Raw genomic sequence first — 14,536 nt, 5'->3', positions numbered from 1 at the left:
TATCTCTATCTCTTTATCTCTTTATCTTTATCTTTTCATTTTTATTTTTCTTTTCCTTTTCCTCTTCCTTTTTATTTTTCTTTTTTTCTTTTTCTTTATCTTTATCTTTATCTCTTTATCTTTATCTCTTTATCTTTATCTTTATCTCTATCTCTTTACCTCTTTATCTTTTTATCTCTTTATCTCTTTATCTTTATCTTTTCATTTTTATTTTTCTTTTCCTTTTCATTTTTCTTTTTTTCTTTATCTTTATCTCTTTATCTTTATCTTTTCCTTTTTCTTTTCCTTTTCCTTTTTCTTTCTTCTTTATCTTTATCTCTTTATCTTTTCCTTTTCCTTCCCTTTTACTTTTCATTTTCCCTTTCCTTTTTATTTTCCTTTTCCTTTTCACTTTCCTTTACATTTTCATTTTTATTTTCCTTTTCCTTTATTTTTTTTCTATTTTTTTTTGTGCCAGACTAGACATTCCTAATTACACCACAATCATCTCTTTTTTTTTTGCCAAAAGTGTTGTTTTACCAATCAATTCAGCAGTTCAACAAAATTGAAACACCCAGAGCTTCTCCATCACCATCCTCTGCTACCAAAACCCCCTTTGGTTGTTTGCTTTTTATTTTAAATTATATACATTTATTTCTTTTTATAAAAACACCTGCTATTAATATTCCACTGGAGCTCCAAGTGGCTCAGCTTGGGGCAAAGGCACATTTAAAACACCGTTTTTTCCTACAGAATTCTGCATTTATGCTTTGAAGAATAGAAATGTACAGCACCAATCCTTGGGAGGGAGGGGATTTGTGTAGGAATCAGAGTTCCTCTGCAGGGGCTCTCCAGTTTTTTCACCTTTTCCCCCAGCAATTGGTTTGGAAATCTGAATTTTCTTCCCATTTCCTATCAGCTGACCATGGGCTCCACGTCCGTCTCTCTGTCCAAATCGTCCTGGATTTCGTCTGTGTTTCCTGAGTCGCTGCTGGCTACGGAGCTGGGGGATGGAGAATTCCTGCAGGGAGAAAGAGCAGCCAGAAAATCAAATATCAAAATTAAAAAGTGCAGAAAATTAAATATCAAAATAAAAAAAGTGCAGAAAATTAAATATCAAAATAAAAAAATGCAGCCAGAAAATTAAATATCAAAATAAAAAAAGTGCAGAAAATGAAATATCAAAATAAAAAAATGCAGCAATAAAATTAAATATCGAAATAAAAAAGTGCAGAAAATTAAATATCAAAATAAAAAAATGCAGCCAGAAAATTAAATATTGAAATAAAAAAATGCAGCCAATTAAATATCAAAATAAAAAAGAGCAGCCAGAAAATTGAATATCAAAAAAGTGCAGGCAGAAAATTAAATATCAAAATTAAAAAGTGCAGCCAGAAAATTAAATATTGAAATAAAAAAGTGCAGCCAGAAAATTAAATATCAAAATAAAAAAGTGCAGGCAGAAAAGTAAATATCAAAAAAGTGCAGCCATAAAATTAAATATCAAAATAAAAAAGTGCAGCAAATGAAATATCAAAATAAAAAAGTGCAGAAAATTAAATATCAAAATAAAAAAAGTGCATCCAATAGAACATCCAATGGAAGTTTAATAATTAATATGCAAATTATAGAATGATAGAGTATAAAATATGTTCAACTCAAAACTAAATTGGATCAGATTTGGGTCTGTGAACCCCTGACACCCAGAACTCTTTAAATAAATCACATTTATAGAATTATTGATGATTTTGAGTGTTCCTGAACTCTAACAAGAGCATTTTTATCTTGTCCCACCATTGGGATGGCTGCAGCTCCTTGTAAAAAACCTCATAAAAAAGGGCTAAAAACCCCAAAATAAAGCAATTTTGCCTCCTAAAAAAAAAACCTTGGCTGCTGTTGAGAGTAAAAGGTCTTAAAATCTTAGAAAATTTGGGATTTAGAAAGAAAGTTGGGTTTGGAAAGCCCTGGAAATGTCAGGTCTTGCTAAAGATGATGTGAAACTTCAATAGAACATCCAATGGAAGTTTAATAATTAATATGTAAATTATAGAATGATAGAGTATAAAAACCAAGATGTGTCAGATTTGGGTCTGTGAACCCCTGACACCCAGAACTCTTTAAATAAATCACATTCATAGAATTATTGATGATTTTGAGTGTTCCTGAACTCTAACAAGAGCATTTTTATCTTGTCCCATCATTGGGATGGCTGCTGCTCCTTGTAAAAAACCTCAAAAAAAAGGGCTAAAAACCCCAAAATAAAGCAAATTTTGCCTCCTAAGAAAACCAAACTTTTTCTGCTGTTGAGAGTAAAAGGTGTTAAAATCTTAGAAAATTCGGGATTTAGAAAGAAAGTTGGGTTTGGAAAGCCCTGGAAATGTCAGGTCTTGTGCTTGCTAAAGATCAGGTGAAACTTCAATAGAACATCCAATGGAAGTTTAGTAATTAATATGTAAATTATAGAATGATAGATTGTAAAAACCAAATTGGGTCAGATTTGGGTCTGTGAACCCCTGACACCCAGAACTCTTTAAATAAATCACATTCATAGAATTATTGATGATTTTGAGTGTTCCTGAACTCTAACAAGAGCATTTTTATCTTGTCCCACCATTGGGATGGCTGCAGCTCCTTGTAAAAAACCTCAAAAAAAAAGGCTAAAAACCCCAAAATAAAGCAAATTTTGCCTCCTAAGAAAACCAAACTTTTTCTGCTGTTGAGAGTAAAAGGTGTTAAAATCTTCGAAAATTTGGGATTTAGAAAGAAAGTTGGGTTTGGAAAGCCCTGGAAATGTCAGGTCTTGCTAAAGATCAGGTGAAACTTCAATAGAACATCCAATGGAAGTTTAATAATTAATATGTAAATTATAGAATGATAGAGTATAAAAATATGTTCAACTCAAAACTAAATTGGGTCAGATTTGGGTCTGTGAACCCCTGACACCCAGAACTCTTTAAATAAATCACATTCATATAATTATTGATGATTTTGAGTGTTCCTGAACTCTAACAAGAGCATTTTTATCTTGTCCCACCATTGGGATGGCTGCTGCTCCTTGTAAAAAACCTCAAAAAAAAGGGCTAAAAACCCCAAAATAAAGCAAATTTTGCCTCCTAAGAGACCCAAACTTTGCCTGCTGTGATTTTTCTGTGTGCTGCAGAGGCAGGGAAGTCTCCTGGAGCAGCAGGAGGGTGGTACCTGTCTGCTGAGCCCTTGATGAGCCGGCGGCACGTTTCCATCTGCACGTCCAGCCCCCGTTTCATGCTGCACATCTCCATGTACTCGTGCAGGTGTCGGTTCATGTCGCTCTTGGCTGTGGCCAGCTCCAGCTGGAGGCAAAAAAAAAGGGCAAAGAATGAGGTGAAATCCCTGTTTTTCTGCTCTTTTGTATTTTTTAAATTTTTTTTTTTGGTATTTTTTAATTTTTTAAATTTTTTTGTGTTTTTTTATTTTTTGTATTTTTTATTTTTTTTATTTTTTTGTATTTTTTAATATTTTTTTGTATTTTTTATTTTTTTTATTTTTTTTGTATTTTTGAATTGTTTTTATTTTTTGTATTTTTAAAATTTTTTTTTGTATTTTTCTTTTTTTTTGTATTTAATTTTTTTATTTTTTGTATTTTTGAATTTTTTATTTTTTGTATTTTTAAATTCGTTATTTTTTTATTATTTTTTGTATTTTTTAATATTTTTTTGTATTTTTAATTTTTTTTATTTTTTGTATTTTTGAATATTTTTTATTTTTTGTATTTTCAATATTTTTTTTGTATTTTTAAATTTTTTTATTTTTTCTATTTTTGAATTTTTTTATTTTTTGTATTTTTGAAATTTTAGGGTTTTTTTTATTATTTTTGTATTTTTTAATATTTTTTTTGTATTTTTTATTTATTTTTTGTATTTTTGAATTTTTTATTTTTTGTATTTTTAATTTTTTTTAATTTTGGTATTTTTAGTTTTTTTTGTATCTTTGAATTTTTTTTATTTTTTTATTTTTAATTTTTTTGTATTTTTTGTATTTTTAATTTCTTTTTAATTTTTAAATTCTCTTGTCTCTTGTTCTCTAAACTAACTTTTTCACTCAGTGATTCGAGAAAATTTTTTAATCTACACACACTTTCAGCTTTTTCTACCTAACATTTGTTCTCATGTATCACCATGAAAACATGTTATTTTAATATTTAAATTTCATGTTATATGAAATATGAAATACATGCCATGTTATATGAAATTTTCATCTTATTTTCATATTTCATGTTCTATGAAATTCAGAGTTTTCTCTGGACCTTAAAACTAAATATCACAAACAAGGGCACACACTCTGTATCCCAGACTCCAACATCACCCAAACCTCCCCAGCTCTTTCAATTAATTAATTAATTTTAATTAAAATTCAACCTTTTCATCTAATTAATTGCTAATTATCAATTCACTGATGAGCCCAGGAAGGGCAGGCAGAGCCTCAACAGCCCTGCAGGGTTTCTCCTGCTCTTGGCACCTTGTTTGTCAACAGTAATTAATGAAAGCACTAATTAATCAAATACAGAAATTCTGTTTCTGGCAACCTGAGGGTGAACATGCAGAACACAGAGGTGGGGAAAAAAAAGAATAATATGAAAAAAAGAATAATATTTTTTATTTTATTCCCTTTTCTTCTGCAGGTTCTCTCTGCAGCAGCCACAGATTGATGCTGAAATATCAAATTTCCAATTTCTATCTTTTCAAGATATAAATTTATTAAAACCCCCAGGGCACAGCAGAGGGAAATGCCTCTGAATTCCTGGATATTTGGACAGGACACTGCAGGAACAATTCCTCTTCCTCACCTCTATCTGCCCTATTGTCTCCTGGTATTCCTTGTCTCGAGTTTTGAAGAAGGATTCTGTTTCGTGGATCAAATTTCCCAGGTTTTCTTCCTGCAGGGGAAAGGAGAACACAAAGAATCAGCAAGGAAAAACAGGAATTTGGGAGATAAATGAAGATTTTATTTAACTGAACATTTCCTTTAACTGAACATTTTATTTAACTAAACATTTTATTTATCTAAACATTTTATTTAACTAAACATTTTATTTATCTAAACATTTTATTTAACTAAAGATTTAACTCAAGATTTTATTTAACTAAAGATTTTATTCAACTAAACATCTTATATAACTAAAGATTTTATTTAACTGAAGATTTTAACTAAACATTTTATTTAACTAAACATTTTATTTAACTAAAGATTCTATTTAACTAAACATTTTATTTAACTAAACATTTAACTAAACATTTTATTTAAATAAAGACTTTATTTAACTAAAGATTTTATTTAACTAAACATTTTATATAACTAAACATTTTACTTAAATGAAGATTTTATTTAACTAAAGATTTTATTTAACTAAAGATTTTATTCAACTAAACATCTTATATAACTAAAGATTTTATTTAACTGAAGTTCTCCAGGTCTCTCTTGTCTCTTGGTTTTCTGAGTTCTCTTGGTCTCTCTTGTCTCTCTTGTCTCACTCTCTCTACACTCTTGCTCTTCTTTTTTCCCAGCTCTCTCACTTCTGTTCTGTCACTCTCAATTCTTGAGCTCATGTATTCATATTTTACCCCCTTTTTGTATTGTTCTTTCTGAGCCCTGAGCTCAATCTGCTGGCTCATATCAGGCTCTCTCTCTCCATCCCACACCCTGAAATAAACTCCTAACACCCAACTCAATTATAGAGGTCTCTGCTGTGTCTCAGACCATCCCCAGAAAGCTTCTCCTCCACCTGGAGTTAACAAGAATCATCCCACTGATCCTTTTATCTGCAGAGGAGCTTTAAGGAGGAAGGTCAGAAAAGGAGGTGGCGAGGGCAGCACGTAAGGACTTGAAAGGAATAAAACCCACGGAAGGAAGATTCCGGCATGTAAAGCACACGTTAAAGAGCAGGCACAGCCGGAGAACTCTTTATTCTGCACCTTCATCTACAAGCCAAATCTACCCTTTCCTTGGATAATTTTCATTTAGAAGGATTTAAGCTTCTTAAAATCTTTATATATAAAGAGTTTCCCCGCGCGGGGCCTGGGCTCGGCGCTATTGCTGCGCTCAGCCAGGCCCCAGCATATGCAAATGAGCCCTCATTAATTCCTGCTCCTCGTTATCACCCTGCCACTCTCTGCTGCTGTTATTGGTGTCTCTCTGCCGTTATCCCGTTATCCCTCTCCCGTTATCCCCGCTCCAGCTCAGCGCGGTTCCTCCCCAGCGCTTCCCGGTAAATCCCCGGAGGCTCCCGGAGCTCCTCATGGATGGTCCAGGAATGGGGAGCTGGAACAGGAGCTGGTGCTCCCGAGGCTGCTGCCTCAGCTTCCTCCCTGGCTGGGAATGTTTCCCACCTCCCAGGGCTGCGCTGCTCCGGGATGCAGCGACACGGCCACTCCCAGTTTGTTCCCTGCCATTCCCAACCCATTCCATCATTCCCAGTTTGTTCCCCATCATTCCATCATTCCCAGTTTGTTCCCTGCTATTCCAAATCCATTCCATCATTCCCAGTTTGTTCCCTGCCATTCCCAACCCATTCCATCATTCCCAGTTTGTTCCCCGCCATTCCATCATTCCCAGTTTGTTCCCTGCCATTCCCAACCCATTCCATCATTCCCAGTTTGTTCCCTGCTATTCCCAACCCATTCCATCATTCCCAGTTTGTTCCCTGCCATTCCATCATTCCCAGTTTGTTCCTTGCCATTCCCAACCCATTCCATCATTCCCAGTTTGTTCCCCGCCATTCCATCATTCCCAGTTTGTTCCCTGCCATTCCATCATTCCCAGTTTGTTCCCTGACATTCCATCATTCCCAGTTTGTTCCCTGCCATTCCATCATTCCCAGTTTGTTCCCTGCCATTCCATCGTTCCCAGTTTGTTCCCTGCCATTCCATCATTCCCAGTTTGTTCCCCGCCATTCCATCATTCCCAGTTTGTTCCCTGCCATTCCCAACCCATTCCATCATTCCCAGTTTGTTCCCTGCCCTTCCATCATTCCCAGGCTGTTCCCAGACATTCCCAACCCATTCCATCATTCCCAGTTTGTTCCCAACCCATTCCATCGTTCCCAGTTTGTTCCCTGCCATTCCCAACCCATTCCATCATTCCCAGTTTGTTCCCAACCCATTCCATCATTCCCAGTTTGTTCCCTGCTATTCCATCATTCCCAGTTCATTCCCAGCCATTCCCAACCCATTCCCAGCCATTCCCAACCCATTCCCAGCCAATCCCAACCCATTCCCAGCCATTCCCTGTCATTCTCAGCCCATTCCATTTAAATGTAATTAATTAATTAATTATTCCATTTAATAATTATAATTATTAAATTATATAATATGTTATATATTATCTATAATTAATATAATTTAAAATATTATTTAATATATATATTTTTAATATTTTTAATATTATTTTTACATAATATATATAATTTATAAATTATATTCTATTATATAATAGATAAATTATATATTATATTCTATTATATAATAGATAAATTATATATTATATTCTATGTAATATATATAATTTATATAATCTGTATACCATATAATTAATATAATTTAATAACATAACTTAATATATTATATATATATATTTATTTATATATTTATGTATATTTATATATTTATATATATTTATATATATTATATATAAATATATATTTATATATTTTTATATATATTTATATATTTATATATATTTATATATATTATATATAAATATATATTTATATATTTATATATATTTATATATTTATATATTTTTGTATATTTATATATTTATATATTTTTAATATATATTTATATATAAATATAAATATTTATAATATATATTTATATTTATATATATTATAAATATATATATTTATTTATATAATATATATATTTTTATATATATAATATATATAATATATATTTATAAATATTTATATATAAATATATATATAAATATATATTTATAAATATTTATATATATTTATAAATATTTATAATATGTATTTATAAATGTATATATTTATATATTTATATATATATTTTGGCTGTAAAGGAGGAACTGGCTGGGGAAGAGTTGGATAAACCCTGGGAATGAACTCACCTCTCCCTGGAGGTCGATGGAGGGGTTGCAGTTGGTGAAATCTTCCCAAAGCAGCAGCGTCTCCTCGTTCTCCTCCCACGTCAAACTGTCACAATCGTCATCGAAATCAAACGTCTCCCGCCTGGAGAGCAGAGCAGCCACTCATTAACCCACCCTTCACTCCTTCCATTAATTAATTACACCTTAAATTACTGCCTTTGCACAAATACTGTCATTAGAATTAATCATTAGAATAAATATATTATAATAATTACAATTAATATTATCATTTAGCTGTATTAATATAGCTTATGTTATTTCTGTTATTGATGAATAATACATATTATAATACATAATATGTATTATATATATTATTATATATATATAATATGTATATAATATATGTATAATACATAATATGTATTATATATATTATTATATACATATAATATATATGTATAATATATATAATATATATGTATATGTATATATATATACATATATATATGTATATATAATATGTATATGTATATATATATATAGTAACAAAAGAAATGCAAATTGGTTTGTTTCTGTTAATGATACCAGCTCCATTTCTAAGCTGTATATATTTTATATAATATATATATATTTAATATATAATATTAATTAAATTTAATATATATAGTATGTAATATATTGTATATAATGTATAATATATTCTATATTATATATTATGATGTATTATGTATTATGTATTATGTATAATATATTATATATAATATATATTTTATATATTATACATTATCTGTTATCTATTATATAATTTAATTATTATATTATAAATATATTATATTATATACAATATAATATTTAATAATAATATTTAATCATAATATATTAAATATTTATTATATAATTTTATTTATAATATATTACTATATTTAAAAATATGTAATATATAATATGTATACTATATATTATATAATATATATGATAATATAATGTATTAATGTAATATATTATATTATAACATATTATAATATAATAATTAAATATTTATAATATATTAATAATATATTATATTATATATATTATATAAAATATATTACATATATATATATAATATGTATAATTTTATATCTATATTTCACAAAGACCCTGAGCCAACATTTCCAGCCCAGCTTGACAGAACAAAATTAAAACCCAAATATATTTTAACTTCTTGATTTTTTTAAAAATAAAATCCCCCCACACACACACAGGCTGCCTGGAGAAGTGAAAAATCCAGATAAACCTGCAGGTGATGGTGCCCAGGCTGCTATCAACACTGATGGACTGCAGAAATAAAATAGGTGATAAATAAAATGTGATAAAGGGAAATAAAATCTTTAACATCTAAAAAGGAGGATCCGGGGCCATGCAAAATAACGGGAAAATATTGTCAAAAATGGGAAAAAAATGTGGAAAAAAATGGGAAAAAATGGAAAAAAAATGGGAAAAAAATGGGAAAAAAATGGGAAAAAAATGGGAAAAAAACTGGAAAAAAATGGGAAAAAATGGGAAAAAATGGGAAAAAAATGGGAAAAAATGGGGGAAAAAATGGAAAAAAATTGGAAAAAAATTGGAATAATATGAATATGCATCAAAACCCCACAGAATGGGATAAAAGGAGTTTCCCAAAGATATCAGGTGTGATCCTGGCAGCGCTCCAGGGCCGTTTTTAACCCTTTTTCTTTATTATCTTTGTCTCCTAATTATCATTTTATTTATTTTAAACCTTTCCTGAAGCGAGTGCCCCTCGTTTTTTCAGGCAGGAGTATTTTTCCCAGGACTTTTGCCAGGACACTCACAGCTGGTTGAACATCCTCTTCATCTCATCAGTGATGTTGAGGGAGCAGCTGACCTCCTCATCCGAGAACCTCCCGTTGTCCGCGTCCTGCTCCGACAGCTCCTCGTCCGACGCCAGCTTCCTCTCCTTCTTCTTGGAGGCCACCTTGGGTGGAGAGAGGAGCAGCAGTGAGCTCGGGGATGTGCCCAGGGGGGGATTTTTGGGGTGAGGAGAGAGCAGGGATGGGCTGGGAGGAGCTCCAGGGGTTCCCTGGGTGGGCGGTGAGGAGCGGAGCGGAGCAGGGATGAGGATGTGGGGGAGCAAAGCGAGCTGGAGGCTGCGCTGGAGATGTTGGGGTGCTCATCAAACCCAGCCTGGGGTGAGCAGAGAGCTGGAGGCTGCTCTGGAGATGTTGGGGTGCTCATCAAACCCAACCTAGAGTGAGCAAAGCGAGCTGGAGGCTGCTCTGGAGATGTTGGGGTGCTCATCAAAGCCAGCCTGGGGTGAGCAGAGAGCTGCAGGCTGCTCTGGAGATGTTGGGGTGCTCATCAAAGCCAGCCTGGGGTGAGCAGAGAGAGCTGCAGGCTGCTCTGGAGATGTTGGGGTGCTCATCAAAGCCAGCCTGGAGTGAGCAAAGTGAGCTGCAGGCTGCTCTGGAGATGTTGGGGTGCTCACCAAGCCCAGCCTGGGGCCATGCACAGCCTGGGGTGATCTTGGGGTGCTCACCAAACCTGGCCTGGGGAGATCTTGGGGTGCTCACCAAGCCCAGCCTGGGGCCATGAACAGCCTGGGGAGATCTTGGGGTGCTCACCAAGCCCAGCCTAGGGCCATGCACAGCCTGGGGAGATCTTGGGGTGCTCACCAAACCTGGCCTGGGGTGATCTTGGGGTGCTCACCAAGCCCAGCCTAGGGCCATGCACAGCCTGGGGTGATCTTGGGGTGCTCACCAAAGCCAGCCTGGGGTGAGCCAGGGGTGGGAAAAGCACCAGTGACAGAACTCTCCCTCTCCTGCCAGCACCACGGGAACCCCAGCGAGGAACAGACAGGAAACCTCTCCAGACAGATTTTATTCCACAGGCAGATGGAGGATCCCCGGGATGTGGGAAGGGTTGGATGAGGCATGGGAGAGCCTGGACAGTGCCCAAGAAATGAAGAAATTTGGGGAACCCTGCAAGGGGCACAGAGGGAACACACAGGATGATCCCAGAGGATCCCAGATGTTCCCAGAGGATCCCAGAGGATCCCAGAGGGTTGGGAACACACAGGATGCTCCCAGAGGATCCCAGATGTTCCCAGAGGATCCCAGAGGATCCCATAGGGTTGGGAACACACAGGATGCTCCCAGAGGATCCCAGAGGATCCCATAGGGTTGGGAATACACAGGATGCTCCCAGAGGATCCCAGATGCTCCCAGAGGATCCCAGAGGATCCCATAGGGTTGGGAACACACAGGATGATCCCAGAGGGTTGGGAACACACAGGATGATCCCAGAGGATCCCATAGGGCTGTGAACACACAGGATGCTCCCAGAGGATCCCAGATGATCCCATAGGGTTGGGAACACTCAGGATGCTCCCTGCTGGTGCCAGAACCACAAACTCACCATCCAGTCCCAACCCAGAGCAGGTTTCCCTCTCCCTGGCACACAAACCATCCCCTGGCAGCCCTGCTCTCCTGCTCACTTTAACCCCTGCAGGCCTGGCCAGGAGTGTGCTCTGCCATCTCCTCTGAGCACAGGGACTCAGCATTTCAACTCAGACACAAGAAAGCAGCACTGGCACCACACACACAGCGGCTCAACTCGCCAGAGAAATCATTCTCCTCTCAGGAGTTTTTTGGAGAACACAAGGTGGGGAAAAAAAAACCCATCAAACATTTCAGCCAGCAGAGAGCACAAGGATCTTTTAGAGTGGTTTGCACAGCATTTAGCACCCAGTGTGGCATCACTACACACAGAAAAGATTTACTGAAAGCCTGAACAAGACACATTTAGATGGAAGCAGAAGGAAGGTGGGGGTGAATCAGCCTGGAACTGCAGTTGTGACAAGACCAGCTGCACTGGGAGTGCCAGCCCTGAGCCAGGCAGAGCTGTCACCGCTCGCTTTTGGAGCAAATTAAAGAACTTTCCTTGGAGCTCCAAGGGAAGCAACTGCAGCAGCCAGAGCTCACAGCCACAGAAATGTTATTTCTGGCCACGCAGCTCGAGCCAGAAATAAGAACACTCAGATGCTTAAAACCTCTCACTTGTGATGGGAACAAATGGGAGGGAGGGATTATACAAACCTAGACCCTATAACTCTGCTCTTTTTTCCCCCTGCATTCAGTGCAGACTCACATCAAACTCAGCATGGCTTAAAGATCATCCTGGGACTCCTTTTTTTGTTAAATACTCCACACTTTGTGCTCTTGGTGCAGCTCCTGACACTGACAGACAGCGGGGGCTTTGTTTTATGGCTACAGAGTTCAAGAAAAGGCAAAAAAAAAAATAAAAAAAAATGACCTGGACCACATTTCTCTGCTCCCTCCTGCCCTACCCTATGGAAAATTCAGGGCCTGATCACCTGGAAAATCTTGGAAACGTCTTCCGAGTTGCGCTGCTGCGCGACATCGCACAGCTTGGCCGTGATATCGATTCGGCGGCAGATGTCCATGTCCACCTTCATGGCCTTTTCTTGGATCTTTGTGTCCAGGTCTGTCATGGGCTGCAGGAAGGACAGCAGGGATTATCTTCTGTTATTAAACAGTTCAGGCAAGAGGAGATACCCCGCAGGATCTCTGCAACCCCGGGCCACACCGCTGGTAAATGTCGGGCACGGCTCCGCGGCTCAGCCCTGATTCCAACAAAGTTCCGACTCGGAGGGGGGAAAAAAATTCCTGTACCCACCCCAAAAATGCTCAGGGAACCTCCAGGAATGGGACAATGGAATGTCCAGAGAAGCTGAAGCTGCCCTGGAAGCGCTCGAGGCTGAGGTGGGACTGGATTGTCCCTTCCATCCCAAACCATTCTGGGATTCCATAAAAAAACGCTTTAAAAAATGTCAAACACCCCCAGTTCTGGGCTGTGCAGAGAATGAAATGTAAATTCCAGCCAGGAATTAACACTTCCCCTCTTCCAGACACAAAAGCAGAATCCAAAGCAGAATCCAGGCTCCACACAGAGCATGGAGCCAGCAAATGGTGACTGGATCCAAAGAGATCCATGAAAACCTCGGCACTAACCTGGCCTCCAGCCCAGCAAAAGTTCTGCATGAAAATTTCTCTGTGGAAAACACTGCCTTGTAGTAATTCTAATTTCTAACAGATCCTCCCACTCACACAGAGCTCCTAACGAAGGAAGAAACATTAAAAAACCCCCCAAAGCATAAATAAAGATCCCCTGGCTTTAAAGACAACTCAGTATCTAATGAGACATGAGGAAATTCCTGAGAAAACAAAACTTTTTATTCTAATTTTTTTGTTTTTTTTTTGTGGTTGAACCTGGAAGCAAATCCAATACCTGAACCAGGATTACTGGATTAATCTTTTCAGGGTTTTATTGAGGGAAATGGGAAACTTGTGAGGATGAGGAGGATCCCTGGAAATGCCCAAGGCCAGGTTGGGAAGGGCTTGGAGCAGCCTGGAATAGCTGAAGGTGTCCCTGCCATGGCAGGGGTGGAACAGGATGATCTTTAAGCCCAAACCATTCCCTGACCCCACACAAGGTGTTCCTTTAGGATGAACCTTCACCCCAATCCCGCTTTTGGGATTTTCCCGGAGTTTTCCAACCCCTTTTTGGGATTTTCCTGGAATTTTCCAACCCCTTTTGGGATTTTCCTGGAATTTTCCAACCCCTTTTGGGATTTTCCTGGAATTTTCCAACCCCTTTTGGGGCTTTCCTGGAATTTTCCAACCCCTTTTGGGATTTTCCTGGAATTTTCCCAGATCCTGGTGGGGAAGGGAGGGGAGAGTCCTGCTTAGGGGGGTGAGCAGCACTTAATGCATCTCCACACAAACCAGACAGGAAGCAGGGAAAGGGAGAATCTGTCTGATGCAGGAGATGCCAGCAGCCATGGCTAATTAACACAGCACTAATTAACACAGCAGCTAATCACCTGGCCATGATGAAGCTGTGCAGGACACACACACACACACACACACAAACCCTTGTACTTACATCACTCATCAGACCCTTAAAGACCACCAGCTCTGCTTTCAGCCTCTCAATCTTCTCATTCAGCTCCTCCTGGAGAGCTTCTGCTTCCTGGGCCTCCTGCAAGGGAAAATCCCAGAGGTGAGAGCCCAGAAAATTCCACACCCAGCCTCAGCAGGATGGCCAGGCAGCAGGAAAAATGGGATGGAAAGGAATTTTTCTTGAGTGAAATTTAATTGTTGCACTTCACTCCCTCCTCCCACTTTGTCACAAATTTCAGCACAAATTTCATCATAAATTCCATCACAAACTTCGCAAACTTCATCAAATTCCATCACAAACTTCAACACAAATTCCATGACAAATTCCATCACAAACTTCATCACAAATTCCATCACAAACTTCACAAATTTTATCACAAATTTCATCACAAACTTCACAAATTCCATCACAAATTCCATCACAAATTCCATCACAAACTTCATCATAAATGTCATCACAAATGTCATCACAAATTCCATCACAAATTTCA

At 37.0% G+C, this 14,536-nt stretch overlaps 1 protein-coding gene across 1 annotated transcript in view; it reads right to left on the bottom strand.

Moving 5' to 3' along the window:
- Window positions 1-466: 466 nt before the first annotated feature.
- IFFO2 (intermediate filament family orphan 2) overlaps window positions 467-14,536 on the bottom strand; it is a 33,169-nt gene continuing 19,099 nt past the window's right edge. The window contains exons 3-9 of the mRNA XM_058855413.1: window positions 14,029-14,124; window positions 12,437-12,577; window positions 9,897-10,039; window positions 8,086-8,206; window positions 4,802-4,891; window positions 3,178-3,308; window positions 467-1,000 (exon numbers count right to left, since the gene is read on the bottom strand). Of these exons, the coding sequence (XP_058711396.1) occupies window positions 895-1,000; window positions 3,178-3,308; window positions 4,802-4,891; window positions 8,086-8,206; window positions 9,897-10,039; window positions 12,437-12,577; window positions 14,029-14,124 (828 nt within the window). The 3' untranslated portion in view covers window positions 467-894. The remainder of the gene's footprint in view (window positions 1,001-3,177; window positions 3,309-4,801; window positions 4,892-8,085; window positions 8,207-9,896; window positions 10,040-12,436; window positions 12,578-14,028; window positions 14,125-14,536) is intronic.

This window comes from Poecile atricapillus, chromosome 22, assembly GCF_030490865.1.
Source record: "Poecile atricapillus isolate bPoeAtr1 chromosome 22, bPoeAtr1.hap1, whole genome shotgun sequence".
Taxonomy (NCBI): Eukaryota; Metazoa; Chordata; class Aves; order Passeriformes; family Paridae; genus Poecile; species Poecile atricapillus.
This window is presented reverse-complemented; position numbering and strand designations above follow the sequence as displayed.